General features: G+C 45.3%; 1 protein-coding gene across 1 annotated transcript in view; it reads left to right on the top strand.

Annotated features, from left to right (window-relative positions):
- Positions 1–27,907, top strand: part of SCARF2 (scavenger receptor class F member 2) — a 188,018-nt gene that overhangs the window by 65,534 nt on the left and 94,577 nt on the right. The window contains exons 4-5 of the mRNA XM_033953915.1: positions 8,753–9,272; positions 21,631–21,849. Of these exons, the coding sequence (XP_033809806.1) occupies positions 8,753–9,272; positions 21,631–21,849 (739 nt within the window). The remainder of the gene's footprint in view (positions 1–8,752; positions 9,273–21,630; positions 21,850–27,907) is intronic.

The following is a 27,907-nucleotide window of genomic DNA, read 5'->3' as shown; positions in this document are numbered from 1 at the left end:
CTTAAGTATCTTGAATGTTTTGATCATGTCCCCTCTCAATCTCCTCTGTTCAAGGGAGAAGAGGCCCAGTTTCTCTAATCTTTCGCTGTACGGCAACTCCTCCAACCCCTTAACTATCTTAGTCGCTCTTCTCTGGACCCTTTCGAGTAGTACCGTGTGTTCCTTCATGTATGGTGACCAGTGCTGGACGCAGTACTCCAGGTGAGGGTGCGCCATGGCCCGGTACAGCGGCATTATAACCCTCTCTGATCTGTTCGTGATCCCCTTCTTTATCATTCCTAGCATTCTGTTCACCCTTTTTGCTGCCGCCGCACATTACGCAGACGGCTTCATCGACTTGTCAATCAGAACTCCCAAGTCTTGTTCCTGGGAGGTCTCTCCAAGTACCGCCCCGGACATCCTGTATTCATGCATGAGATTTTTGTCACCTACATGCATCACTTTGCACTTATCCACGTTGAACCTCATCTGCCATGTTGATGCCCATTCCTCGAGTCTGATTATATCACATTGCAGATCTTTGCAGTCCCCCTGCGTCTTCACTACTCTGAATAACTTCGTATCATCCGCAAATTTACACTACATTACATTACATTAGTGATTTCTATTCCACCATTACCTTGCGGTTCAAGGCGGATTACGTAAGAATTGTCATGAAGTTACAAGATATATTGGTGGAATACATAAGAATTGTCGAGAAATTAAGGTAATACATGTTGGGTAATTAGAACATTTTAGATTTGATAGGAGTAGACAGTGTGGTAGGTGGAGCTTGGGAAGGAACTGGTTGTGTTATTTTTTGAAGAGTAGAGTTTTTGGTTCTTTTTTGAAGGTTTTGTAGTCTGTGGTCGAAGACAGCAGATTGGTGATTTGTCTGTCTAGTTTTGCTGCTCTGGTGGCCATTAGGTAGTTATATAGTTTTCTTCGTTTGACATTTTTGGTTGGCAGGTGTGTGAATAGTGAGTGGGTTCTTCTGTGTCTGGTTGAGGTGACTTGAATTAGTCGGCTGTTCCAGTAGGCTGGGCTGTCTCCGTTAATAGCTTTGAATAGTAGGCAATAGAATTTGAAGTGTACTCTTGCTTCTATTGGGAGCCAGTGTGAGTCGTTTAATCACCTCACTCGTCGTACCAATGTCCAGATCGTTTATAAAATTCTCATCATGCATTACAGTAGATGCAATACCCCCCTCCCCGTTAAGCACCGTACCCCGACCCATCTTGGCCGCAGCCTCCACATCTGAGCCTAATTTGAACATAGGACACTAGTCACCCAAAGTCGGCAGCCTCAAAAGGTCCATGCTCGAAAAGTATATCTATAAGAACATAACATAAGAATTGCCGCTGCTAGGTCAGACCAGTGGTCTATCGTGCCCAGCAGTCCGTTCACGCGGCAGCCCCCAGGTCAAAGACCAGTACCCTAACTGAGACTAGCCCTACCAGCGCACTTCTTGTTCAGCAAGAACCTGTCCAACCCTGTCTTGAATCCCTGGAGGGTGCTCTCCCCTACGACAGACTCTGGAAGAGCATTCCAATTTTCCACCACTCTCTGGGTGAAGAAAACTTCCTTACATTCATCTGGAATCTATCCCCTTCCAACTTTAGAGAGTGCCCTCTCGTTCTCCCTACCTTGGAGAGGGTGAACAACCTGTCCTTATCTACTAAGTCTATCCCCTTCAGAACCTTGAATGTTTCGATCATGTTCCCTCTCAATCTCCTCTGTTCGAGGGAAAAGGGGCCCAGTTTCTCAAATCTTTCATTGTACGGCAGCTCCTTCAACCCCTTAACAATCTTGGTTGCTCTTCTCTGGACCCTCTCGAGTAGTACCATGTCCTTCTTCATGTACGGCGACCAGTGCTGTACGCAGTACTCCATGTGAGGGCGCACCATGGCCCAGTACAGCGGTATGATAACCTTCTCCGATCTGTTCGTGATCCCCTTCTTTATTATTCCTAGCATTCTGTTTGCCCTTTTTGCCGCCGCCACACATTGTGCAGACGGCTTCATCGACTTGTCGATCAGAACTCCCAGGTCCCTTTCCTGGGAGGTCTCTCCAAGTACTGCCCCAGACATCCTGTATTCATGCCTGAGATTTTTGTTACCGACATGCATCACTTTACACTTATCCACATTGAATCTCATCTGCTGTGTCAATGCCCATTCCTCAAAAATTGTCTCTCTGTACATCCAAGCGTTTGATCATCCAAATCGCCAGTATGTCTATCTTTATACCACATTCTCATCCAAATATTTGTCCAAGTCTGAAATGTCCAGAACAAGACCTTGTGGACTTGGGTGGGACCAGCATTGTGATGGACTGGCTACCCAGACATGGCAACAGAGCAGTGGGGCACCTTACAGGGCACTGCTATGAACTTCACATAAACATCTCACCACAACTCCCTTATAGGTTATGGTGAGCCTCTCCCACCAAAATACCCCACTATACCCACCTGTCTACAACCCCAACAGCTCATGGCTTCAGGTGGCACCTATATAGCAGAAGAGTGGGATTTTGAGGGAGAGGGGGTTGGTGGGATCACATTTTCCACCATGAATGAAATAGTTAGGTGGCTTAGGGGCCTGGGTCCTCCTCTCCATGGTTCACTAGCCCACCCCCAGACAACTTAAGCCACCTCTGTGCAGCTCTACTAGGCTTTCCTATGCTAGGTGCTGATGTTCTGGAGGCAAGTATGTACGTTTTTATTCTGATTTTTGTGGTGCTGTGAGGGGGTCAGTGAACATGGGGGGGGGGGGTGTATGGAGGTCTTTACTTTGTCCCTGTAGTGGTTCTGTGTTCACTTTGGATACCTTTTGGGCACTTATACCTGTTTTTAGATTGCCTAAGTCACAACGTATAGGTTCCGTCTAAGCAGTCTCATCAAACCTTCGATTATTCCTGCAGGACGACTAAGTCTAGGTCATCCCACATCCTGCCTACATCCCACCCTAACCACTCCTCCAAAAACTCCCCTTTCTGCTCTGGGTGCACAGCAGGATTCAGAGGCCTAAAAAGTCTCTGGATACATCTAAAAACTCATTATGATTATCGGCATTTGGACAACCTGTCTTTTAGATCATCTAAGTGCCAACTTGGGTGGGTTTTAAGATGTATTTTTGTTTCGATTAAGAGCCCCATTGACTTTAAACAGTGCCTAACGTAAGTGGAAAAAGCCATTTGAAAGTGATTAAAATTGTTTTAAAACCAGAAATGTAGGCACCTAGAAAAATGGCGCCTTCATTGCTGCCTCAGAGGTGCTTCATGACGCCTAACACCACTGTAGTAGAGAGCTGCACGGGAATGGGGACAACGGGAATCCCGCGGGACCCATGAGGATCCTGCGGGTTCCCCCTTCAGGTCACAGGGATCCCTTGGGGACGCCCCTAGGGTCACGGGGATCCTGCGGGGTTCGATGCACTCGAGCCGTGAGGCTCATCTTCTTTTCCCTACCTGCCCTCCCTCCCTCCGATGTCAGCGCTGACATCGGGAAGACTTCCGGTCGGCTGTGTGCTGCGGCAGAGCAGCTAGGGAAAAGAAGACGAGCCTCGTGGCTCGAGCTCCATTTTGCTTACAGATGAGGGCTGGGAGGCAGAACACAAAAGGGGGGAGGGAGTGCATTTTTGGCACAAGGCATGAACTTGGGAGAGAGGATGGAGGAAGGGAGAGAAAGAGGTGGGGGAGGGAGTACATTTTGGATACAAGGCATGAACTTGGGAAAGAGGATGGAGGAAGGGAGGGAAAGAGATGCTGAGGTGGGGGAGGGAGAGCGTTTTTGGAAACAAGGAATGAACTTAGGACAGAGATGCTGAGGTAGGGGAGGGAGTGCATTTTTGGACACAAGGCATGAACTTGGGAAAGAGATGTTGAGGTGGGGGAGGGAATGCGTTTTTGGACACAAAAGGCATGGACTTGGGAGAGAGGAAGGGAGGGAAAGAGATGTTGAGGTGGGGGAGAGAATGCGTTTTTGGACACAAAAGGCATGAACTTGGGAGAGAGGAAGGGAGGGAAAGAGATGTTGAGGTGGGGGAGGGAATGCGTTTTTGGACACAGAAGGCATGTACTTGGGAGAGAGGAAGGGAGAGAAAGAGATGGTTGTGTACACAGGAATGGAAGAAAGGAAAATTTTTGGTCATAGGGAGGGAGTGAGGTACAGATGAGAGGGAGAAATATTGTGGTGGAAAGGGAACAGTGGGACAGATTGAAATGGATGCAAGAGGGAGGAATGTTGGACATAGTGGTGAAGAGAATGGAGGGAGAGATGTGGCATTGTAAACTAAACTAAACCTTAGGTTTGTATACCGTACCATCTCCGCAATTGTAGAGCTCAGCACGGTTTACAGGAGTTGGGATGGAAAGGAACTCCAATGGAGGGTTAAAGAATTAAGTGTAAAGAAGGTTTAGATGGGTGTAAAATACCGGAGAGGGAGGAAGTGTTACATTTTTGAGAATAGCCAAGTTTTCAGAGGTTTACGGAAATGTTGGAGGGAGCTTCTATCACCCCTCTCCAGCATGGTGCTGGAGAGGGGTGATAGAAGGAGAAATGTTGGGCATGGGGCTGGTGGGCAGGCACAAAAGTTGATAAATGGACAGCAACAGAAGAATTTACAGAAGATGGGAAAGCGGAAAAAAGAAACTGGGACCAACTTTATGGAAAAATAAGTCTCCAGACAACAAAGGTATAAAACGGAATTTATTGACTAAAATATGTTAGCTTTGGGAAATATATATAGCAGATGTCTTTGTATTGTGTTCAAAAGAAAAGGAAATGCATTTCTGGTTTTATTTCTACAGTGTTGAAGTACTTGCTGACCCTTGCTGTGACTGGTGGGGATCCCCAAGCACCACGAGCAGAGGACTTCCTCTAGAGACGGCCAGAACTCCCCTCCACCAAGCACAGCAGTCGCTGGCAACATCCATGAGCCACTGAGGTGCCAGCATCTGTGACTCAGGGACGCTACTGCTGCCTGCCAAGCTTGGCAAAAGGGACCCCCGGCCAACTGCAAAGGAAGTCCTCAACTGACAGCTTGGGGGTTCTCATCAGCTGAGTATTTATATTTTATATTTACATTAGAGGCTCTGGTAGAAACCCATTTACAAAGTATTAATATTTCCAAATTAATAAAGTCTTTTTGCTTATTTGTAAATGGGTTTCTACCAGAGCCTTTAATTCAGTAGCATAATTAAATGAAATAACTATTTCTGAAGTTTATAGGGATGGGTGGGGACAGAGGGGATTCCTCATGGGGACGGGTGGGGACAGGTGGGATTTTGTTGGGGACGGGTGGGATTTCTGTCCCCATGCAACTCTCTACACTGTAGGCATGGCTAATGCCAGAAGTAGCATCAGGCGTCATAAAACACCTCCATAGCTGCAATTCATGTGAAAGGTAGCCGCTGGTCATGTAGGCCTTTAAAACCTTGGCATCCATTTCCAGCGCCTACCTTTCCTGAAGCCACGATTCCAGAAATGGCACTGTTACGTAATCGGTGGCTGTTTTTTAGGTGGACAATGATGATGGCACCGTTTCTAGAATCCGTCCCTTAGTGTCTTAAAGTCCCTTAGAGCTCCAGGGTGTTTAATAAAACAAAAAGAAAAATAAAACCCCAAACAATTTGTGAAATTATGGGATCTCTGTCTCAGCATGGGAACCATGAGGGTAGGCTTTGCTCTGCTGCCTTTCTCTGGCTACAATCAAAGCAGGAACTTATTTGGTAGCTGGGGCAATGACCCAAGGAGGTGTAGTGGGCGTTGAACCCAGTTGCTCAGGCCACTGCACTGACCATCTGCTCCATTCTCAGCAATTCACCATCTGGTTACACCAAAGAAGTCATGTTGGTAGACTATTATGAATCCATTCTAGGACGATGCATCTCATGGCATCAAACATGTTTTACAAAGAAAGCGTTAAAACATGAATCCATAAGATCCAACAGACTTCTGAACAGGGTCAGGGCCCAAGTTCAATTGTGCATATGTCTCAAATGGTCCCGTTTGATCTTCCAAAAGTCATAAATCCCAAACACAGCATCCCACATTTGGGGAATCCCATTTTCTTTGCCCTAGAGAGGGATCAATATACAGATGCATGAGGAACTTATAATGTAACTCTTGAAACTTCACACTTTCCACAACTAAGTTTAAAGGCATCCAAAGAAGAGACTCCAAAATCCTGATTCCATTTGTCCACCATGGGCCAAGTCCTTTCATTTCCTTTACCCCTTCATAATATCTACCTTTAGTGACAGCCGGGAGGGGCAATATTCATCAAAGAGGGAAGCTGTAAGTCTGTAATAAAGACGTATGGATTTCCGTTCCGGAGGCAGGGTCCAAAAGTATTCTATAAGAGTGGCAGCAGCATCCTTCATGAAATAGTGCAGCACGGTTGTGCTGCTTTTGCTCCAGTGCAATTCCTTATGACATGCAAGTACAAATTATAGAGAATGTCATGGGGAAAATATTTGTCCCTGTCCCCATCCATAAAAGCCTCAAATCAATTTGACCAAATAGAGAATGATATCCACCAGGACTAGTGCAACAGTATTTGGCATCCCTAGGTACCCCTCAATTAACTTTCAGGTCCCTAATCTGCTTTTAAATATTAAGGGTGGATCATATGCATGCAAATAAGTGCAATTTCCCACCCTTCCTGCAGGTAAAGCCAGCGCTTGCACTAGGGTTGGTAACATGGAATCTTGCTACTCTTTGAGATTCTGGGATTTTGCTACTATTTGGGTTTCTGCCACGTTCTTGTGACCTTGATTGGCCACTAGATAGACCGTTGGTCTGACTCAGTATGGCTTCTCTTATGTTCTTATGCTATTGACATGGAAGAAGAAGAAGAATTTTATTTTTATACCGCAGTACCTCTTAGTTCTATGCGGTTTACAATCATGAAAAGCTAGACAACACAGCGATAGCATTAAAATCTGTGAGAACATCAGCTAAATTTATCAAAAAGATAAGTTTTAACATTTTTCCTAAACGTTTGGTAGGAATTAGAAGCCGCAATCAAACAACTTGCACCGGGATTAGGAACATGGAATGTTGGTACTATTTGGGGTTCCGGAATCTTGCTTACTGAGATTCCGGAATGTTTGTGCCAGGACGCTTGATTCAAAAGCCAACCTTTAACCCATTTCTGAATGCAGGGTAATGAGAAGATGCTGCACAAGAGCATTTCTCCCCACTTCCTTCCTATTTGCAGGTCAGGGCAGAGGTTCTACAGAAGGTCAGGTGGAATGAAAGGATTTGGGCAATTTTTGAACCCAGTGGAGGGCTTGCAGTGCTGTAGGTACATTTAGAAACATGATGGCATAGAAATGGGGGGGGGGGGGGGCTGCCACCCCATAAGCCATGCTCCCGCCCTCCCTTCCCTGCCCTCCGTAACTTTTTAATATCTTTGCCAGCGTGAACAACTACACTAGGCTGCTGCTTGTGCTGGCCTGGCTCCCTCTGAAATCCCTTCCAGGCTGCGGGGCCAGGAAATGACATCAGAAGGAAAGCCAGCACGAGCAGCAGGCTGGAGAAGCTGCTTTCAGTAGCAAAGATTTAATAAGGTCCAGGGAAACACTGGTCTGACCCAGTGGGGCTATTCTTATCTTCTTAGATATTGATAGTTTTGGGAGTTTCTGTAGCTAGCAAGTCTATGGTTTTGTTTTGACCGTTACAGCTGAGGCGACTGCTTAGTCTTGTCTGATGGTTGGACCAACCCTGACTTCTACTTCACTGAAAGATGGAGCAGTGCTTTCAGTGTTCGCCCCAGGCGGGGTCCTCCTCTCCGCGTGCGCCCCTTCCCTCATGCCTCTTTAAATTTCCCTGTGTGAACTTGCTGCCCGCGTCAGCGTCCCCTCTTGGGAAGGGGTAAAACGCGGACCTCACGGACCTTGTGGATCTAAACCCGTACGGCCTTAAAAATCTGAGGTCCGTGTCGGTCCGTGTCTGTGGCGCTTGTAGTTTCTGTCGCTGACAGACCTTGATGAGATTTTTGCACTGACGGATCCATCTCAGCATAGGGAGGGAAAAGTGTTAGGATCCGTCAGCGCTAAAAATCTCTTTGAGGTCTGTCAGAGCCAGAGACTAGTGCTGGAGTTTGAAGACTTCTTTTCCATAATGCACGTCCAAAACCTATGTCCCCACTCTCTTGGCTTCTGCTCTGCCGCTCCAGCACTAGTCTCTGGCTCTGACAGACCTCGAAGAGATTTTTAGCGCTGACGGATCCTAACACTTTTCCCTCCCTATGCTGAGATGGATCCGTCAGTGCAAAAATCTCATCAAGGTCTGTAAGCGACAGAAACTACAAGCGCCACGGACACAGACCGACACGGACCTCAGATTTTTAAGGCCGTACGGGTTTAGATCCATGAGGTCCGTCAGGTCCGCGTTTTACCCCCTTCCCTCCCCTCTCTCTGACTTAGAAAGTGACATCAGAGGGATAGCTGACATGACGCGGGCAACATGTTCGTGGTGTTGCTCGCAGCCTAGGGGTCAGGAAGGGGGTTGTGTGCACGGGTGGGGGAGAGTCAGGAAGGAGAAGAGGGCATGGGAGGGGCACCACCGCCCCTCGCCACATCATTGCATGCACTGAAGACATCAAAATTTTCCAGATTCTGAAAATGATTGCAGGCACGTTGTAGGCATGCCATCAGATGTACCAGATGTGCCGAAGTTAGCTTCAAAACATGTTTGCTCTTTGGTACATGCATCAGTAGATTCCCTCTGAGACCTACCTTCTCCTTTGATTCTCTTTCTCGCTAGAATGCCCGCGCCAGTTCTGGGGTCCAGACTGCAAGGAAATGTGCACCTGTTACCCCCACGGCCAGTGCGATGATGTCATGGGGCAGTGCACGTGCAACCCGAACCGCTGGGGCCCCAAGTGCGAGAATGCGTGCCTGTGCAAGCATGGCAAGTGCAACAAGGACTCTGGGAAGTGCGCATGTGAGCCCAACTGGTGGGGACCTCAGTGCTCCAACGCCTGTTACTGCAGCTCCACCTCTCAGTGCAACCAGCTGACTGGCCGCTGCCTGTGCCAGGCTGGCTGGTGGGGCCGTAGCTGCAATACTCAGTGTACCTGCAATAATTCTCCCTGTGACCAGTTCACTGGCCGCTGCCAGTGCAAGGAGCGCCACTGGGGGCCACGCTGTGAGAATTACTGCCAGTGCTTCCGAGGCAAATGCAACCCGCTCGATGGGACGTGCACCTGCGAGCCAGGCTATCGGGGCAAACTATGCCGGGAGCCGTGTCCCGCAGGACTGTATGGGCAAGGATGCAGGAAACGGTAAGTGCTGGTCTTTTCCTGTTTCTGGGAGTTTCGTAGGTTTACTTATAAAATTCAGATTCAGATAGTATGGTGTATTTTAAAAAAATCATCTTTGTGTTCTCATGGTAAAAAAACTGGTATTGCTTTTATTGATACATTTCTGATGATAAACTGAGAGCTTGAAAGAAAGAGACCAAGAGCAAAAGTAGCTTCTTTTCAAAGAGATGTTTGCGAGTCAACTGATTACCCCCCCCCCCCCCCCAAAAAAAAAAATAATTAATTTATTAAAGAACAAAAGTCATGCCATGCTGAGTTGTACCAAGGGTCCTCAAGCCTAGCACCCTTTCTCCGTCATTTGGAAGCAAGATCCAGGGATAAGCAGTGGCTTTTCCAAGTCTAATGGTTGTGATGTTTTCCTCCAGGACTTTGTCTAAACCAGTGGTTCCCAAACCTGTCCTGGGGGACCCCCAGCCAGTCAGGTTTTCAAGATATCCCTAATGAATATGCATGAGAGAGATTTGCACACTTCCATTATATGCAAATCTCTCTCATGCATATTCATTAGGGATATCTTGAAAACCTGACTGGCTGGGGGTCCCCCAGGACAGGTTTGGGAACCACTGGTCTAAACCTTTAAAATTCAGGTCTGATAGATGCCTTGACCTCACTCTTCAGAGCAAAAAAACTCTTACCCCTCACAGAAGAGGATAATAGAGTTCTGTTGGGATCTAGCTAGGTTCCTGAAACCTGGGTAGGCCACTGTTGGAAAGAGGAGACTGGGCTTGATGGACCTTCGGTCTGTCCCAATATGGCAGGGGTGTCCAATGTCGGTCCTCGAGGGCCGCAGTCCAGTCGGATTTTCAGGATTTCCCCAATGAATATACATGAGGTCTATTTGCATGCACTGCTTTCATTGTATGCTAATAGATCTCATACATATTCATTGGGGAAATCCTGAAAACCCGACTGGATTGCGGCCCTCGAGGACCGACATTGGACACCCCTGCAATATGGCAACTCTTATGTTCTTATGTGAGCCAATTATAGGACAGTCTCCGCCAGCGTATACAAGTTGAGGTCTTCTAGTCTCTTCTCATACTTCTTTTGGTGCAAACCCTCTACCATTTTTGTTGTTTTCCTCTGGATCACTTTGTTTATATCCTTGGCCAGGTACGGCCTCCAAAACTGAACACAATACTCCAAGTGGGGCCTCACCAATGACCTGTCCAGGGGCATCAACACCTCCTTCTGGTTATGCTTCTCTATACAGGCTAGCATCCTCCTGACTACAGCCACTGCCTTTGTCGCCTTCAGACACTATCAACCCAAGGCCCATCTCCCCATTTGTGCATATCAGCCTCTTGCCTGCCGGCTCATATATTTCCCTCGGATTTCTACTCCCCAAATACATTAGTTTGCACTTCTTTGCATTGAATTTTAATTGCCAAACTAACCATTCTTCCAACTTTTGCAGATCCTTCTTCATGTTTTCCACTCGCTCTGGGATATCCAAAAAGAACCAAAAGAGGTGACACAATGCAAATCATTTCCTAATTAGACTCATATGGTCCCCAAAAAATTCACCATAAATGTAAATTGAAAATTTTTTTTAAAAAGAAAATTTCACCCAAACTCAGCCCCTCGCCATTATTTTTTCTTCCAAAAAATCCTTATATGAGAAAAAGCTCCAACATGAGCTCATATCAAATTAATCATTAAAAAATCAATTCTCGATGTATTTTCTGAAACGCACAAAATTGCAAACATAAAAATTATTCATGTCCATCAAAAATAGTCCTTTACCTCAAATCATGCCGCAAAGCCATGCTGCACACACCAAATGCCGAGCCACCCGTGATCTTACTCTTCACAATCAATTTGCTTGGGTTCCTCTGTCTTAGAATGTGTCGTTCTCCTGTGCCCAGGCAGGGACGTCTCTCATAGCTCCCATTTTCAAAAGAGATTGATCCAGTCCTGGTTTTACCGCCTGGCCTCCCTATTGAAATCCATATGAAAACTCGCTCTCCCTGTACGCAACAAGGAAAAGTCAGAACTGGATCAGCTTAAGTAGAAGAAATGGAGCCAGGTCGCATCCGTGCTGCTATGTAGTGAGTTTCTGGATCTAAAGATCTTGGAGTTATAGTTACAAATAGATTTTATTCTTTGTCTTCCACCGGGAATACCCTTCCAACACTCACAAGGACTTAGCACTCCTTCAATTCCTTGAACTCGGTGACTCTGCAACCGTTCTCCACAGGACATTGGAACTGCCAACACTGTAGCCTCCATCAACAGTACTTTTTCTCCCTATTGGAGTTCTTCCTTTCCTATTTCCATTTGATGTAACTTTTCCCCAGTGGCGTAGTGGGGGAGGGGTGATCTGCTCCGGGCGCCATCTCCCCCCCCTCCCCCCCACTACTGCCCATGCACACATCCCTTCCCTTGTACCTCTTTGTTCATGGCATGAGCAGCAACGCCAGTGTCAGCTCTTCCTTTGACGTCACTTCCTGGCCCTACGTCTAGGAAGTGACATCAGAGGAAGAACCAACGCTGGCATGAGGGTTTATGGGGATGCTGCTTGCGCCACATATATTAAAGAGGTTTGGGGAAAGGGAAGGGGCAGAGAAGGAGTGGACGGGGGGACGAGTGCCACCACTGCTTCTCCCTGTGTTATGACATGGGCCGCTTCCTCTCGCTACAGTGTAACCCTCTTCCACAATGTTTCTCCCTCTTAGGACAGTTCTATCTTCTCCGTCAATGTGTTGTCCCGTAAATTTCCCCATGATGTTGCATCAGACTCTTATCTTGTAAATCACCTTGAACCTATTCTGGAGAAGTGTGATTAAGAAATCCTATTAGATTAGATTATAAATGCATGCAAAATAAAGCCAAAGACTACAAACAGAAAATATAGAAATACAGAGTTGATCTTCACATCCTTGTATACAGTTAACTTTGGGAGTGAAACATACAATTGGCTTATTTTCTTGTTGAAGCTTGGTATAAACTGAGATCTCCGATGCAAGCTGAGGCAGGGCCAAGAGTGCTGTCCAGTTAAGCTGGGTTGCATAAATAACAGATAGGAGCCTAAGTAACTGTAGTCCGAAATGTTCAGCAGTCCCTAATGATGGTAGTGCGAAACTAGCACTAGGAGACCTTAGCTGGTATTTTGATCCTAGGTATCGCTGGAACTGGAGAGACATGGAATCAATTTGCTCTCCCTGGGAAACCTCAGTAGCTACTGGGGGTGCCCTTTGCAGAAAGGGATTTCATGGATGCATATTTTCTCTATACTTGTATAACTTATCTTTTTTTGTTTGTTTGTTTGAGATGCAGTAACCAGAATTGCACACAGTATTTGAGGTGTGGCTGTACCATAGAGCGATACAAGGATATTATAAGATTTTCATCTTTGTTTTCCATTCCTTTCCACGTAACTACATCGACCCCCCTCTGAATTCTGGACTAAAACAGACGCAACAATCCAAGAATGCAACCCCAAAGACCTCATCTCACAATGGTGCAGGCTAAGCACAGCTACCCTAGACGAGCTAGCCCCAATACAAACAAAAACCAGAATTAGTAGACACTCAGACAAATGGTTCGATAACGAACTACTCCTACTCAAAAGACAATGCAGACAACGAGAAAGAAAATGGAGAAAGAATAACCAAGAAACCACAAAAACAGCAGGGAGAAAACTAAACCAACAATACAAGCTAAAACTAAAAGAAAAAAGAAAGACACACTACACCAACCTAATAGACAAAGAAATCCAAGACACAAAAAAATTATTCCAAATACTAAAAGAACTCACAGACACCAAACCCTACCTGGCCAATAATGACACCCCTCCACCCTCAGCCACCATTCTAGCTGAATACTTTAAAAACAAAATCACAACTGCCAGGACTACCCTCACCGGAACCCCAACCCACCTAGAAGAGATCACAATGCCCCCCACAGAAAAAGAATCAGCTGCGGCAGACATAACTTGGTCCCATTTCCCCATTATACAATGGTCCAATCTTAACAAACTCTACAAAAAATACAGCCACGCAGCCTGCGACCTCAACCACTATCCTCCATACCTATTAAAATCTTCCAGTACCAAATTCCACGCTCTCCTCCTACAATGGATACAAACCATGCTCTCAGATGGCCTTTTCCCACAAGACCTCAGTGAAATCATCATCACCCTGATCCTAAAAGACCCTAAAGGAGCAAAGGATCAACCATCCAACTACAGACCCATAGCCTCAATACCACTTTATGTCAAACTAATGGAAGGCCTGGTAGCCAAACTCCCCACAAACTACCTAGAAGACCACAACATACTTCACCCTACACAATCTGGTTTCAGAACCAACTACAGCACAGACACTGCTAGACAACACCTCAGCACAGGTAGAAAAATGCTGATTACACTACTGGTTCCCAATGCAGCATTTGACCTGGTGGATCACAACATTCTACTACAAATACTAGAAACAATAGGAATCACAGACAAGGTACACACATGGTTTCAAGGATTCCTACAATCCAGAACTTACAGAGTAAAGTTGAACAAAGAAAATTCAGAACCATGGTCCAACCCCTGCAGCATACCCCCAACTCTCTTCAATCTCTACATTGCATCCCTCGGCACCTGCCTGGACAACTTAGGCTTAACCTCCTATATCTACACAGGACACTTGAAGCAGTAACAACATGGATGAAAAATCACAAACTGAAACTGAACCTAGACAAGACAAAATTCATTCTCCTAGAAAATAATAAAACCCCAACCATAACAAATCTAGTAATAAACTCAATCACAACCCACTCTAAAACGTCTAGGAATGACGATAGACTGATGCACTATGCAACCACAAATCAACAAAACAATACAAAAATCATTCGCGGTCATGAGAAACTTGAGGCAAGTTCGAAAATTCTTTGACAGAACACAATTCCAGCTTTTGGCCCAGTCCCTAGTCCTTGATCTTCTAGACTACTACAACATACTCTATCTCCCCTGTCCCTCAACCATGATAAAACAACTACAAATAGTTCAAAACACAGTGCTAAGACTTATCTATTCACTGAGGAAGCAAGAACACATCACGGCGGCATACCTCGACTCACACTGGCTCCCAATACAAGCAAGAGTGCAATTCAAATTCTACTGCCACTATTTAAAGCCATAAACGGAGACAGCCCAGCCTACCTAAACAACCACCTAATCCAAACTATCTCAACCAGGACCCACAAGAAGGGGGAGGCATAGCACTATATATAAAGGACTCTATCCACTTGGTCGGGATGGATATGGCAACGAAGGCAGAGGGGCTGGAATCGCTATGGGTCAAATTGCCGGGAAACAAGGGTGCAGGCATAAAACTGGGGCTGTACTATCGCCCACCTGGTACGCCAGAAGGAGTCGGACACAACTTGGAAGCGGAACTGAGACAGGAATGCAGGACTGGAAGTGTAACAGTGATGGGGGACTTCAACTACCCGGGAATAGACTGGAGTATGGGTCACTCCAACTGCACTAGGGAAACAGGATTTGTAGAAGCTGTGAGGGACTGCTTCATGGAGCAACTAGTCAAAGAACCGACGCGAGGGGGTGCTACTCTTGACCTCATCCTAAACGGATTAGGGGGGCCTGCAAGAGGGGTAGAAGTGGGAGAACCACTAGGCAACAGTGATCACAACGCAATCAGATTCACATTAGAAAGGGGGACACCCATAGTAAGGAGGACCGCAACAACTGCGCTGAACTTCAAGAAAGGGAACTATGTTGCTATGAGGGAAATGGTGGGGAGGAAGCTCAGAAGCATCTTTAGGATGGAGACTGTGGGAAGCGCCTGGACCCTATTCAGGGACACCCTGCAGGAAGCACAAAGAATGTACGTCCCCAGTTTCAGGAAAGGCTGCAAGAACAAGCGATCAAAGGACCCGGTTTGGATGTCAACTGAAGTAAAGAGGGCAATAAATGACAAAAAAGTATCCTTCCAGAGATGGAAAAAGGACCCAACGGAGGAAAATCACCAGGCGCACAGGAAATGCCAAAAGGAATGCCACCGAGAGGTTAGAAAAGTGAAAGGGGAATACGAAGAGGGGCTGGCCAGGGAGGCGAAAAACTTCAAGGCATTCTTCAGTTACGTAAAGGGGAAGCGACCAGCGAGAGAGGAGGTGGGGCCGTTGGATGATGGGGATAGGAAGGGAGTGATTAAGGAGGATAAAGAGGTAGCTGAGAGGTTGAACACATTCTTCTCGTCGGTTTTCACGAGCGAAGACACATCTAATATACCGGACTCAGAGGAGCTCATGAGTGGGGAACAGGCCGAAAAATTGGAGCACATAGAGGTAAGTGTCCTCAAACAGATAGACAGGTTAAAATGCGGTAAATCACCGGGCCCGGACGAGATCCACCCAAGGGTTCTGAAGGAACTAAGACAAGAAATAGCAGGCACAATCCAGCATGTTTGCAACCTATCCTTGAAAACTGGTGAGGTACCAGAGGACTGGAAATTGGCGAATGTCACACCTATCTTCAAGAAGGGATCGAGGGGTGACCCCGGGAACTACAGGCCGGTGAGCCTGACTTCAATTATAGGGAAGATGGTGGAAGCTATGATCAAGGACGGCATTTGCGAGCACATCGAGAGGAATGGCCTACTGAGAACAAGCCAGCACGGATTCTGTAAGGGAAGGTCGTGCCTAACGAACCTTCTGTACTTCTTTGAGGGAATAAGCAGTCGGGTGGACAATGGGGAACCCATAGACATCATTTACCTCGATTTTCAAAAGGCTTTCGACAAGGTGCCACATGAAAGGCTGCTTAGGAAGCTGTGGAACCACGGGGTGGGAGGGGATGTGCACAGATGGATCAAGCACTGGTTGTCGGGTAGACTGCAGAGGGTCGGAGTGAAGGGCCAATATTCTGACTGGCGGGGAGTCACAAGCGGTGTGCCATAGGGATCGGTGCTGGGGCCGTTACTCTTCAACATATTTATCAATGACCTGGAAAAGGAGGCAAAGTGCGAGGTTATAAAATTTGCAGACGATACCAAACTGTGCGGCAGAGTTAGGTCCAGGGAGGAGTGTGAGGACCTGCAAAGGGACCTGGACAAGCTGGAAGACTGGGCAAACAAATGGCAAATGCGCTTTAACGTGGAAAAATGCAAGGTCATGCATATAGGGAAAAAGAACCCGTTGTTCAACTACAAATTGGGGGGGGCATTGTTGGGAGACAGCAGACTTGAGAGAGACTTGGGTGTGCTGGTGGATGCATCACTGAAGCCATCTGCACAGTGCGCAGCAGCCTCGAAAAAAGCCAACAGGATGCTGGGCATCATAAAGAGGGGCATAACAACCAGGACGCGGGAAGTCATCATGCCATTGTACCGAGCGATGGTGCGTCCACATCTGGAATACTGCGTTCAGTATTGGTCGCCGCACCTCAAGAAGGACATGGCGGTACTTGAGAGAGTCCAAAGGAGAGCAACGAAACTGGTAAAAGGGCTGGAACACTGCCCATACACCGAGAGGTTGGATAGGCTGGGGCTCTTCTCTCTGGAAAAAAGGAGGCTCAGGGGAGATATGATAGAGACCTTCAAGATCATGAGGGGCATAGAGAGGGTGGATAGGGACAGATTCTTCAGACTGAAGGGGACAACAAGTACGAGGGGGCATTCGGAGAAACTGAAGGGAGATAGGTTCAAAACAAATGCAAGGAAGTTTTTTTTCACCCAAAGGGTCGTGGACACTTGGAATGCGCTACCGGAGGAAGTGATCAGGCAGAGTACGGTACAGGGATTCAAACAGGGATTGGACGGATTCCTGAGGGATAAAGGGATCGTGGGATACTGAGGGAGGAGCTGGGATGTAACACAAGTATAGAAAGCTAACCAGGTAATAAGTATAGAAACCCAACCAGGTCGTGCATGTGCAAGACCGGAGGGTTAGGACTTCGATGGGAAGATAGGACTTCAATGAGAAACCAAGATGGCAAGGGAGCCCCTTCTGGTGATTCAGACAGGTCGTGACCTGTTAGGGCCGCCGCGGGAGCGGACTGCCGGGCAGGATGGACCTATGGTCTGACCCGGCGGAGGCACTGCTTATGTTCTTATGTTCTTAACCAGACATAGGAGAATCCACAAACTGTTCACGTATCCCCCAGTCAGAGACGTCAAATGAAAAAAAAAACAGTACGATGGCATTCTAGCCACACAAGCAGCAAAACTGGACCACCAACTCTCCAATTTACTGATAACGACCCCCAGACTAAAAATCGTTCAGAAAAGAAATAAAAGCCATGCTATTCAAGAAATCCTTGAAGACAAACTAACACTGCAAGACTCTTCCCAATTCTCTGAAACAACTCGCTCTTCTCTTCAATTTCTCTGGAAAATGGCCAGATAACTTCTTTTGTAATCCGCCTTGAACTGCAAGGTATTGGCAGAATAGAAATCACTAATGTAATGTAATAATTCCTAAAATTCTATTTGCTTTCTTAGCATCCACCACACATTGAACTGAGGGTTTCAAAGTATCATCAACAATAACACCTGGATCCTTTTCCTGGCAGTGACTCCTATAGCTACATAATGGAAGGTTCCACATGAGGAGTCATGACCCAGGAAAAGGATCTAGGTGTTATTGTTGATGATATGTTGAAAGAGGATACTGGGCTTGATGGACCTTCCGTCTGTCCTATTATGGCAACTCTTATGTTCTTAAGCGGCATTAGGAAAGGGGTTATTTTAAAGGGTGGGAAACATTTTTGTAAAGGTCTGGCATTTTAAAGGGGCCCACGTGGTGCCTGGTGTCTTTATAAAGCTTTAGCCAGGAACATTCAAACTGAATCTATTGTCTGCTAACCTGCAGTAAAATATTGCAGATATCTTAAGAACATAAAAGTTGCCATACTGGCACAGACCAAAGGTCCATCAAGTCCAGTATCCTGTTTCCAACAGTAGCTGACTCAGGTCCCAACTAGATCCCAAGTAGTAAAACAGATTTTATGCTGCTTATCCTAGGAATAAGTAGTGGATTTCCAAAGCCTGTCTTAATTATGGCTTATGAGCTTTTTTAAAAAGAAATTATCCAAACCCTTTTAAAACCCTGCTAAGCTAACTGCTTTTACCACATTCACTAGCAATGAATTCCAGAGTTAAATAACATGTTGAGTGAAGAAATATTTTTTCCATTTTGTTTTAAATCTACTACTTAGTAGCTTAATCACATGCCCCCTAGTCCTAGTATTTTTGGAAAGGGTAAACAAGCGATTCACATCTCCCCTTTCCACTCCACTCAGTATTTTATAGACCTCTATCATATCACCCCTGAGCCATCCCTTCTCCAAGCTGAAGAGCTCTAGCCATTTTACCTTTCCTCATAGGGAAGTTGTCCCATCCCCTTTATCGTTTCTGTTGCCCTTCTCTGTACCTTGTCTAATTCTGCTATGCAGTGACCAGAATTGCACACAGTATTTAACCATGCTACAATCGCAATTTATTTGCTCATAGTCATGGCCGGATTTAGATGAAAAGAGGCCCTAGGCTATTCCACTTATGAGGCCCTTTCACCTCCCATTTTTAAGTTTGTAAATTACATGAGAGATAATAATATACATCATTACTGTGATATATATCAATATGTTAAATGAAACATGTTGTTATTGGTACTAACCTTTATAAAAAATGTGACACGGATCTTTGGGCCCTAGGCTGAAGCCTAGTTAGCCTATAGGAAAATCTGGCCCTGCTCATAGTAACTGTTATATTAAAGAACATAGAAACATAATGGCAGGGATCCAAGATGGCCGTGGCTGACTGAAGCTGGGAAGATGTCCCGGAACTCCTACAATTAAAAAGTATTTCCTTTGGCACTCTAGCGTTTTGCATAGAGCAGATTACCTATAATGCCGAAGAGAAGAGGCAAGAGTGCTGCTGGACCTTGCGAAGATCTGGTGCTCCCTCATTCGCTACTATTGACAAGTATCTGAGACGCCTTCAGAGCAACCCGTTGATGTCGGAGCCTCACCCACAGGAGCTGCCGGTAGCAAGCAGAGCTGGTATGGATCTCCCTGGGCCGGATACAACTTTGAGCCCCGACCTTAGAGCTCCGCCTCCACAGCCTCAGAGTTCCAGCTCACCTCAGGGTCGGCCGCGTCTCTGTTCCAGGAGGCTGAAAGTTCTAGTATGGTGAGCGTGGATTCAGTCTCCCCCCTTCCAAAGGAGAGTCTGAAGAAACCTGAGCAACTATCATCGGAGGCAGCTGAGCAACCTCAAGCAGGAGATTGGCAAGCTGTGGGATCTGCTGGTGAGCAAATATTTGCTACTCATTTACAATCCTTTACCATACAAAAGCCACCTGAAGTGACACTTGATTCCCTTTGGGATTTAATGGTAAACCGAGGAAAATTCTTAATTCCTCAAATATAGGCAATGGAGCTTAAGTACATGAAGAAAAGGAGGGAAATCTGAGAATTGAAACAAGAAATGGCTTCTGTTAAATCCCAAACTGATAAACTGGATAAAGATCTGATAGATATCTATCGTGTTCAAGATACATTAATCAAAGATAATTTATATCTGAGAAGAAAATCTGAGACATTAGAGAACAACTCCCGTTTTATAAATTTCCCAAAGCTATATACTTTTATCACCTAAGGCAGGGATAGGCAATTCCGGTCCTCAAGAGCCGGAGCCAGGTCAGGTTTTCATGATATCCACAATAAATATGCACGAGATAGATTTGCATCTCAAGGAGGCAGTGCATGCAAATCCATCTCTTACATATTCATTGTGGATATCCTGAAAACTTATCCTGGCTCCGGCTCTCGAGGACCGGAATTGCCTACCCCTGACCTAGGGAAATGCTGAAGAGATACTTCTTGGAAATATTGGGGATAGCAGAAGAATCAGTTCCGCCATGTATACAAGTTTTCTACCTACCGACTAAACTCCAATAGCCAGAACAAGCGGAAGAGAAATGAAATGTTACTGACATTTTGGAGAAATCTGATCATGACATAGCTCAACCTTCTTTTACTTTATTGGTATCAGTAGCTTTAATGTCGGATAAGATGTGGATTTTGAAGTTATTTTTTAAAAATAGACAAAAAGACTTTCTGGGTTTTCGTATACAAATATTTCCTGATGATTCTCGTGAAACCCAGAAACGTAGAAAGCAATTTTTACTCCTAAGACCAGGAGTCACTTCAATTGGTGGGACCTTTTTCCTTAAGTATCCATGTAAATGTTTAGTTAATTTTGCTTCTGTTAAATATGTGCTTTTTGAACCTGCACGATTGACAACTTTCATATCTTCTAAACATCTAGAGGGGAGTAATAATAAGATCTTAGTTGGTAATTAGGTCCTTCTTCCAATATTTTACTCAGCCTTGTTTGCCTATATTTTTTCTGATAGAGAATGATCGGCTTTATTTTACTCTTGGATCCTGTTCTTGTGGACTTTAGAAGGATAGTCATTACTCTGTATGTAACTCAGTGTTTTCCTGGTTAAAATTGTTAATGACTATTTCCATTATTTCTGTACAAGAGTTGATTCTTGGATAATTATTGTAAATCTTATAAAAATAAAATAAAAAAAAATAGAAACATGATGGCAGATAAAGGCCAAATGGCCCATCCGCAGTAATCATTATCTTTCTCTCTCCCAGAGATCCCTCGTGCCTATCCCAGGCCCCTATGAATTCAGACACAGTCTCTGTCTCCGCCACCTCTTCTGAGAGACTGTTCCTTAGATTACTCCGGAGCTTATCACCTCTTCACGTCATCCTATGACCTCTCATTGCAGAGTTTCCTTTCAAATGAAAGAGACTCGACTCATGCACATTTACATTATGTAGGTATTTAAACGTCTCTATCATATCTCCCCTCTCCTGCCTTTCCTCCAAAGTATACACAATGAGATCTTTAAGTCTGTCCCTATATGCCTTATGACACAGACCACGTATCATTTTAGTAGCCTATCTCTGGACTGACTCCATCCTTTTTATATCTTTTTGAAGGTGCGGCCTCCAAAATTGTACACAATATTCTAAATGAGGTCTCATCAGTCTTATACAGAGGCATCAATACCCCCTTTTCCTACTGGCGTTAACTTTTCCTATGCACCCTAGCATCCTTCTAGCAGATAAAGACATACACGGCAGTTTAAGATGGCTTATCTAATGTGTAAAGATGTATTTCAGATGCATGGCAGTTGTCTTTCTGGGATGAAGCAGTTTATTAAGTGGAGTTAAATTAAGAAACCAAATAGAAATGTTAGTTTGCATTTCTTTGAGGCTTCATCTATTTTGCCATCTACCATGACCTGGTGACCTAGTCTTGTTGCTGTCTCCTTGGTTTTGCTCCAGGTGTGGACAGTGCAAAGAACAGCAGCCCTGCACTGTGGCTGAAGGCCGATGCATTGCCTGTGAACCCGGATGGAATGGAACCAAGTGTGACCAGGTCTGCTCTCCGGGGTTTTACGGTGAGGGCTGTGACAAAGTGTGCCCCCCCTGTAAGGATGGCCACATCTGCAACCACATTGATGGCAAATGCTCTCTTTGCAATCCTGGCTGGATGGGAGACCGGTAAGGACTTGTGCTGATGAAGTTGGGTAGATGTTATGGACGGCATTGGCTCTGGGCTTTGGGTGATCCTAACATATAGCTCTGCTCCTCCTGAAAAGGTACAGCCGGTGGATGAAGCTGTGCTTTGTACAATGGCACTTGATGGTTGCTAAGTGTTAGGAATAGGCAGGAAGAAAGAGATCGGACTGCAGAGGTTTTATTACCAAACTTAATATACTGCTACTTGGCTGGGATTTAATTAACTGTCATATACAGCTGCTCCCTCCACATGGTAACATTTGTGCCATCAGTTAAAATAGTGCACATGTCTTCCTCAGTCTCTTCTAGTAAAGACGAGCAAAGTTAAAGGGTCCTCTGGGCATAAACACTAAGGTGGCTGGTAGGTGTTTATATAAAAGGACCGCCTGGGCTCTAACGGGAACTTGCTCTTTGCTTTCCTTCATAACACACTTAGTTAACGGACTGCGAACACACTTAATGTTTAGAAGCAAAGAATGTTGTGATCTCTCTGGCGTTTGCAGTATTCTCTAATGTACACTGTGAAGGTTGGCCTCCCCCACCCAACCAGGCTTCATCCGTATGTATATCCCTATCCCTTGCAAATGTCTTATGTAAGTTCAGCAGGCATTGGCAGATCAGCACTTAGGTGCAATTTTAGCATTTCTTTGGGAACCGAGGCAAGAGTTTGACCCTTACCTGGGTGTGTTTTGAATGGCCCTGAGGCAGAGATTTAGCATTTACCTCTGTACATTCACACACACCTGCAGTGCCATTCCAAATATTCACGCGTGTAATGGGCACTTCAGTGTTCATAACCGAGTAATGGATGAGCAACTGTAAAGAACAGAAGACGTGAGGTCCTACAAAACGGAGAGTCTGAGATATTATTATTTATTTAACAAGTCAGTTTGTTAAAAAAAAACAAAAAAAAACTCGCCACGACCGTGTTTTAAAAATAGATTAGGACTCTGTCAATATCCAAGAGGCAGGATAGCTACAGGTGCAGTGCTCACGTTCGTGGTGTCAAACGCTATCTGCGCAGACTGGTAGCTAACCAGCCATGGGTATCCAAACTAGCTTGACAACAAATATCAGACTTCCTGGAAAACTAAGGTGATCATACGTCCCGCTTTAAACGGGACAGTCCCGTTTTCGGACCGACCATCCTGTTGTCCCGACCCACCGCTTTGGGACACTGAAATGTCCCGTTTTCAGGGACAGCATCCCGAAGCTGTGCGCGGGGACACCAGGACGGGCGATCACTTTCCCTCCCTGCCGCGCCAATTCTAACCCTGGGCCGCCACTGCTGCTTCTTCCCTTCTTCCCGACGTCAATTTTGATGTCAGAGAGGATGTTTCAGGCCAGCCAATCGCTGCCTGGCTAGCCCGAACTTCCTCTCCGACGTCAAAATTGACGGGAAGAAGGGAAGAGGCAGTGGCGGAGGCCCAGGGTTTGAATTGGCGCGGCAGGGAGGCAGACTGGCAGGCAGCGGCGGTACATGGGCAGACGGACGGGCGGTGTGAATCTCAGGGTGGTGATGTTGAATCAGGCAATGGAGGGAGGGAAAGAGGTAGGCAGGCAGGCTGGCTTCGGGGAAGGGACAAAGGCAAGGGAAGACATAGGAAGGAGGCACTGGGAGCACTATGGACATGGGAAGGAGGCACTGGGGGCACTAGGGACACAGGACAGGCACTGGGAGCACTATGGACATGGGAAGGAGGCATTGGGGATGCTAGGGACACAGGACAGAGGCACTGGGGGCACTAGGAACACAGGACATGCACTGGGAGCACTATGGACATGGGAAGGAGGCACTGGGGGCACTAGGGACACAGGACAGGCACTAGGGGCACTATGGACATGGGAAGGAGGCACTGGGGCACTATGGACATGGAAAGGAGGCACTGGGGGCACTAAGGACATAGGAAGGAAGGAGGGAGGGAATAGAAAGGGACAATTGTTGGGCCTGAGTGCAGAAAGAAAGAAATGAAAGAAAGGATACACAGTCAGAAGGAAACACAACCAGAGACTCATGAAATCACCAGACAGCAAAGGTAGGAAAAATGATTTTATTTTTAATTAGTGATCAAAACGTGTCAGGTTTGAGAATTTATATCTGCTGTCTATATTTTGCACTATATTTATCTATTTTTCTGTAGTTACTGAGGTGACATTGCATATTTTAAAGTTATTTGCCTTGACATCTTTGAAACCCTCCAAATATAAATGATAATTAACATTTTCTCTGCGTATAGTGCGCTTTGTAGTTTTTTTTAATTTTAAGGTTACCATTATGAATTAATATGAAGATATTATGTGTACATGAAAAATGAATGGAAGAAATTGTGGGCGGGATTGTGAGCGGGGCTAGGACGGGATTGGGGGCAGGACTGACAATTAATACATGTCCCCTTTTGATGAAAAAAATAAATGGTCACCTTATGGAAAACTCATCTAAGCTGGACCAAGCCCAGTCAGAATTCAGAAGACTTCCTAGTAGCCATGCAGAACTCCATCCTTAAACATCAGGCTAATGGAGAAGACATGCTACTGGAGTTCCTAGCCCTCTCAGCAGCTTTCGACCTAGTCCAACACACACTGCTAAAATCATGATGCAGAGAAGTAGGCCTCAAAGGTAAAGCCATGGCATGGATAGAATCACTTCTATCTAAAAGTCTAACGAGAGTAGAATAGCAAGGGGATACCAGCAACTGGAAAGAAACCGAAATAGGGGTACCACAGGGGGCCGCAATGTCACCAATCTTCCTCCAACCACTGGGAAAATTCATCAGAAAACTGGGGTGGGAATGTTACATTTACATAGATGACGTCCAATTAATCGTACCATTGAGGAGACAGGACACGAAGACTAAACACAAGATTAAGACATGCCTAGAGAACATCTTTGGATTGTCCCACAAAGAAAAGACAGAATCTAATCTAATACACAACTTATTATTTGCACTATACCATAGTAACATAGTAAATGAATGGTCCATCCAGTCTGCCCAAACATACATTCTCTCTAATTTAATGATTTAATTTAAATTGTTCTTTTTCTTAGCTATTTCTGGGCCAGAAACCCAGAGCTCTGCCCGGTATTGTGCATCAAAAAGGTTCAAGGCGATTAACATTCAAAGAGGCCATAAAATCTACGGGAAAGTACAAAACCAATAATTAAAATATCATCATAACATGAATATTACAACAAGTCATATAAAAAGTTTTCAAATTTTTACAAAACCTTAAGTAATTGATATTGGTCCTAATGTAAACAGGTAGATTATTCCAAATTGTAATTGCAGCGTAAGCAAAAGAGGAATTGAGCTGTCGTTTATACCGCACTCCAAATGAGAAGAAAGCTTGTCACTTATGACATGGCTCACTTATCCTGATCTGCTCTACTGCCTTTGTAAGCTCATCTGCCTAGCTCTGAACCTTCCAATTTACCACTGGTGCCAAGCTCTATGGCAGCCCCTTGTCACTAATCTTTCTCCCTCTTAAATATATACTGTCACCCACTTTTGTAACTCCGCTGCTATCTCCTTCCCAAGTCTTATTGACACTGGTCTGTTTTAACTCTTTTGTAAACCGCATAGAAAAAGCGGATATTGCATTCCTCCAGGAGACCCACCTTAGTCATTTAGAACATGGAAGATGAATCACGACTGAGTTGGAGAGTTGGGCTCCTCTACTTACAATTCTCGGAAGAGGGGGTTAGCTATATTAATTCATAAACAACTGCCATTTATTACCCACAAAATTCTGACGGACACTGAGGGATTTGTGGGGAAAGAAATTACTGCGGTGCAATACTTGATTTCTAAAATAGCATTATACCCATTGTAGGGGTGGGGGGAGGGATTTAAATATCACGGCTGACCCCGCTTTGGATTGCAATCCGGCCAAGTGACCATTACCACAAAGGCGTTCATTTTCTTATAGAGCAACTGGATGCAGTGAATATAAGGCGGACTTTTCATCCCTCCGACCATTCTTATATGTTCTACTCCAATCCACATGGTTTGTATGCCAGACTGGACTAACTGCTACTTGCGAAGTCTTTGATCTCGATTATGGAGGCCATATTTTCAGACCACTTCCTGGTGGTAGTTTCAAAGCCAATGGAGAGAGTGTGGCAGTTTCTTGGCTTTCTACAGTGACCTGGAATTTCATAGGTTTTTATGAGAGCAGTAGCTAGATTATTGCCACAATAATGTCACGCTGAATGTTGACCCTCTCGTGTTGTGGGATGCTTCCTCAGAGGCCACTCTCCTACAACTCTTCAAGGAGCTTCAAACTCTGCGCAGAACTCATCGTTATTCTCTGAATGTGACTGATAAGAACAGGATTGGGGAGTTTAAAAGGCAAATTGATGATATTTTAATGTAGCGGGCAGCTAGGGACCTTTACTTTCAATGTTATAAAATACATAAATGGGATGGCAAGGCGGGAAGATTATTGGCAAATCTGGTCCAACCCCCTAGGAAGAACCAGGTAGCTCTCTCAATAAAAGATCCGAAGGGCAATACTTACACAAAAGAGAGTGACATCATGCTTCCAATATTACCAGGGGCTTTGTAATGCTAGACCCCTTGATAAAGAGGTTAAAAATACCTTTTTCAGGGATATCATGCTACTTAAACTTCAGGAATACCAACTTAATGCTTAATTACCTTAATTTTCCAATATCTCAAGTGGAGTACAAGATTAAAAGTAACAAAAACACCTGGTCCAGATGGTTATAGCCCGGAGGACTACAAAATCCTATCGGATCTAATCCCGGACCCGCAATGTGCAGCTTTCAATGGCTTAATGGCAGATCATAAGAACATAAGAATAGCCTTACTGGGTCAGACCAAAGGTCCATCATGCCCAGTAGCCCATACTCACGGTGGCCAATCAAGATCCCTAGTACCTGGCCAAAACCCAAAGAGTAGCAACATTCCATGCTACTGATCCAGGGCAAGCAGTGGCTTCCCCCATAAGAAGTTCTTGCCTTTTACCTTTTGTTCTTGTTTGTCTTTGTTTATAATAGTTTTTAAAAGTTTATATAGTTACAGTTTGGGGACGTATTGACACCTCAAACTTGTATCTTAGTTAAAGTTTGTTTTCTGTTTTTATAAATTTGTACACCGCTTAGAAGGCTGATTGGGTGGTATAACAAATTTTAAATAAACTTGAAACATAAGATTTGCCACTGCTGGGTCAGACTAGAGGTCCATCGTGCCCAGCGCAGTCCGCACATACGGCGGCCCGTAGGTCAAAGACCAGTGCCCTATTTGAGTCTATCCTTACTTGCATATGTTCTGTTCCAGTAGGAACTTATCCAAGCTTGTCTTGAATCCCTGAAGGGTGCTTTCCCCTATAACAGCCTCCGGAAGAGCGTTCCAGATTTCTACCACTCTCTAGGTGAAGAAGAACTGCCTTACGTTTGTATGGAATCTTTTCCCTTCCAACAGACTATGGACTTTTCCTCCAGGAACTTGTCCAAACCTTTCTTAAAACCAGCTACGCTATCTGCTCTTACTACAACCTCTGGCAATGCTCATATTCTGTTACTGTCCAAGCTTGGGAAGAACCCAGCTCAGGTTGTTAAATCAGGAAGTCAAATTGCTAGCAGTTATTTTGGCAGTGCACTTGAATGCTTTCCTCCCCTCTTATACACGATGGCCAGGCTGGCTTTGTCCCTGGACGATATGCCTATATGAATCTTGCCAGAGCAAGGGAGGCCAAACAGCTATTGTTGGTCTTGATATGGAGAAGACATTTGACAACATCTCCTGGCAATATCTGTTTTGGGGGAGCTTATCTCATACCCCTCAGGCAAAACTCTTAATGGGAAATTGACAGGGGGGTTTCCACTGGTGCAGGGAACCCAGCAAGGATGCGCTCTGTCCCCTGCTAGCTATTGAACCGTTGGTCATTAAGATAATACAAGAACCACAACTTACAGTTATTCAAATTGAAACTCAGGAAAGCAGAATTAATTTAGACCAGGTGCCCATTCACCTAGAAGTGGCATTGAAATTGGTTCAGGACTTTGGTATGATCTCTG

Source organism: Geotrypetes seraphini, chromosome 8 (genome assembly GCF_902459505.1).
Source record: "Geotrypetes seraphini chromosome 8, aGeoSer1.1, whole genome shotgun sequence".
Classification (NCBI taxonomy): Eukaryota; Metazoa; Chordata; class Amphibia; order Gymnophiona; family Dermophiidae; genus Geotrypetes; species Geotrypetes seraphini.
This window is presented reverse-complemented; position numbering and strand designations above follow the sequence as displayed.